This window comes from Trachymyrmex septentrionalis, unplaced genomic scaffold (assembly GCF_001594115.1).
Source record: "Trachymyrmex septentrionalis isolate Tsep2-gDNA-1 unplaced genomic scaffold, Tsep1.0 scaffold63, whole genome shotgun sequence".
In the NCBI taxonomy this organism is placed as follows: Eukaryota; Metazoa; Arthropoda; class Insecta; order Hymenoptera; family Formicidae; genus Trachymyrmex; species Trachymyrmex septentrionalis.
In genome coordinates, this window is record NW_017305811.1 from 719301 (window position 1) to 721534 (window position 2234).

At 36.6% G+C, this 2234-nt stretch overlaps 1 protein-coding gene across 1 annotated transcript in view; it reads right to left on the minus strand.

The window, feature by feature from the left end:
• Window positions 1-6: 6 nt before the first annotated feature.
• LOC108753070 (twisted gastrulation protein homolog 1) overlaps window positions 7-2234 on the minus strand; it is a 17878-nt gene continuing 15650 nt past the window's right edge. The window contains exon 4 of the mRNA XM_018494418.1: window positions 7-1910. Within this exon, the coding sequence (XP_018349920.1) occupies window positions 1582-1910 (329 nt within the window). The 3' untranslated portion in view covers window positions 7-1581. The remainder of the gene's footprint in view (window positions 1911-2234) is intronic.

Consider the following 2234-nt stretch of genomic DNA (forward strand, 5'->3'; position numbering starts at 1 on the left):
CCTCTACTCCTCGAGCAGGCTGTCATCAGATTTTCGGATCTATTTCATTGCATGGTGCTATAATCCTTCATAGTGGGTCGGAAAACCATAAAGAGATTTATGGTTTTCCATAAAAAGAAAAAGTATATCTTTATTTTACTCATTTAACGTTAAGAAAGATAGAATGATGTTTTTGTCACTAAATAGGAAGCACTCATTACTGAATCGATCTTGAAGCATATCACATTCCATTCGAAGAGACGTGTTCTAGCTATCGCTATCGCGTGTACATCAATTGTCCTAGAGATGCACAGTGCTACCGCTCGTAAATTTTCGAACACTTCATACATATCCCATACTACATAAATAGAATTGAGTATATCTGCGTATTACATAAATAAAAATCAAATAAAATAGAGTCATTGATGTTGATCTATCTCTACGATTTTTATTTCAAACGATTTTAAATTTATTTTCGGGGATCTTTACTCGTTTCATTTTTCCTCTTACATATCTCTTTTACAACTATTAAGCTTTTACATATAAAATATTTGTAAATAAGATGACATTAATTTTCGTCATAGACTACGTCCAATTTTATAACGCCAAAGTTATAATATCCGATATAATTACTGACGTTAAACGCCATCGTAAAATAGCGTCAGTGGTTATAATATAGTGGTTATAATCGGATGTTATAGTTTCGACGTAAATCGAGCCATGTAAACATAATAACATAAGGTAAGTGGGAATGATTTAAAGTTCCTGCAAGCATTGCTTTACAAAATGTCCGGAAATTTATTAGCGGTATTGTGATTTGCGAAGTTTCTTCTCAGAGGAATTTTGAGAGAGGTCTGTGTAAAATGATCTCGATTTTCTAATCGAGATCGATTTGTTGTACAATTTTATGGCACGGATGCGATAATAAAGATTTTCGATGTTATACGAAGAACCTAGTATTGCTCGAGTACTTAATAAAAAAAAAAACAATATTATACAATAATATTGTTTTTTATAATATTATATATTATACGTCGCAATCATGTACAAACAGGATCCTCTCCAATAAGACTTGTGCTTGGTCGCATTCGCGCTTGACACGCGTAGATTATTTAGATTATTACTATATATTCCCACATTACAGTCGATAGTCGGTATCGACTTTGCGTATTAAATTATAAAATGTTAAAAACCTTAGGGGACAACACTCTAAAATTAGGCTTACACTTAGTTACAAGTTTTGTCACAGTTGCGATCGATTTTCCGGATTATTCAATGTCATTTTCGAGCGAATCGCTGTGTTCAGAGAATCAGATTATGAGGGAAACACCCATGCAAAGTAATTCTAAATCGCAGATTCACTAACTTATTATTATAAAGTCGTAAACGCTAGACGATTTCTCAAAAGATAAAACTCCAAATATCGAGAGTGTAGTATAGTCTTACTTTTACACGATGATAAAACGACTTCTTTATAAGAACAAAATAATCTCGCGATTGTTAATTTTATCGAAATGTTTTTCACGCAAACACTTTTCCCCTTGTCGCATATATTTTGCACGAAAGAATGACGAGGAAAAGCGTCGTAGACGAACGCGATTGTTAATCCTCTACGTCTTCGCCCAGCACATCTCCGTCTTCGTCCTGACCGTAATCGTCGTACGCCGTTTGTGTGTCCTTCAGGTCATCTTCCTCCTCCTTGTCCCCCTGCGAGCACAGCGTGCATCTCGATTCATTGATTCCGTAGTTGATGCACGTATCGCCTATACACTCGCAACAGCCGTCGTGGAACCACCTGTAGCTCGTGGCGCCCATGCTCTGGCAGGATGCCCGACATTTGTACCAGGAATTGCATTGTGCCATGAACGCGACCGTGCAGTTCACCGTCATCACGTTCGGCTTCAACGGATGCAGCTCCTCGTTCGCGGCCTCTGCCAATCAAAACGTATCATTAACTCGTGGCATCTATAATCAGCATCGTTAGCATTTCAATGAGCTTTAACCATCACAGAAACTTTAACGCCTAGTCACAATCGGCTAATTAAAACAAAAAGCCATAATGACATCAAAATGGTTTCAAAATAATTACACTGTTCACAATACCTAAATTCTCTTCGAAGTTTCATAGTACATATTCCGCAGATTTTTTTGTGCTGAATACGAGGCTATCGTTAGAATTTGTATAGTGCATCGGGAGAATCCTAACTTAAACGAAGAATTAATTATTTCTGAAACGCAGATAAAAAGAGTCAGTC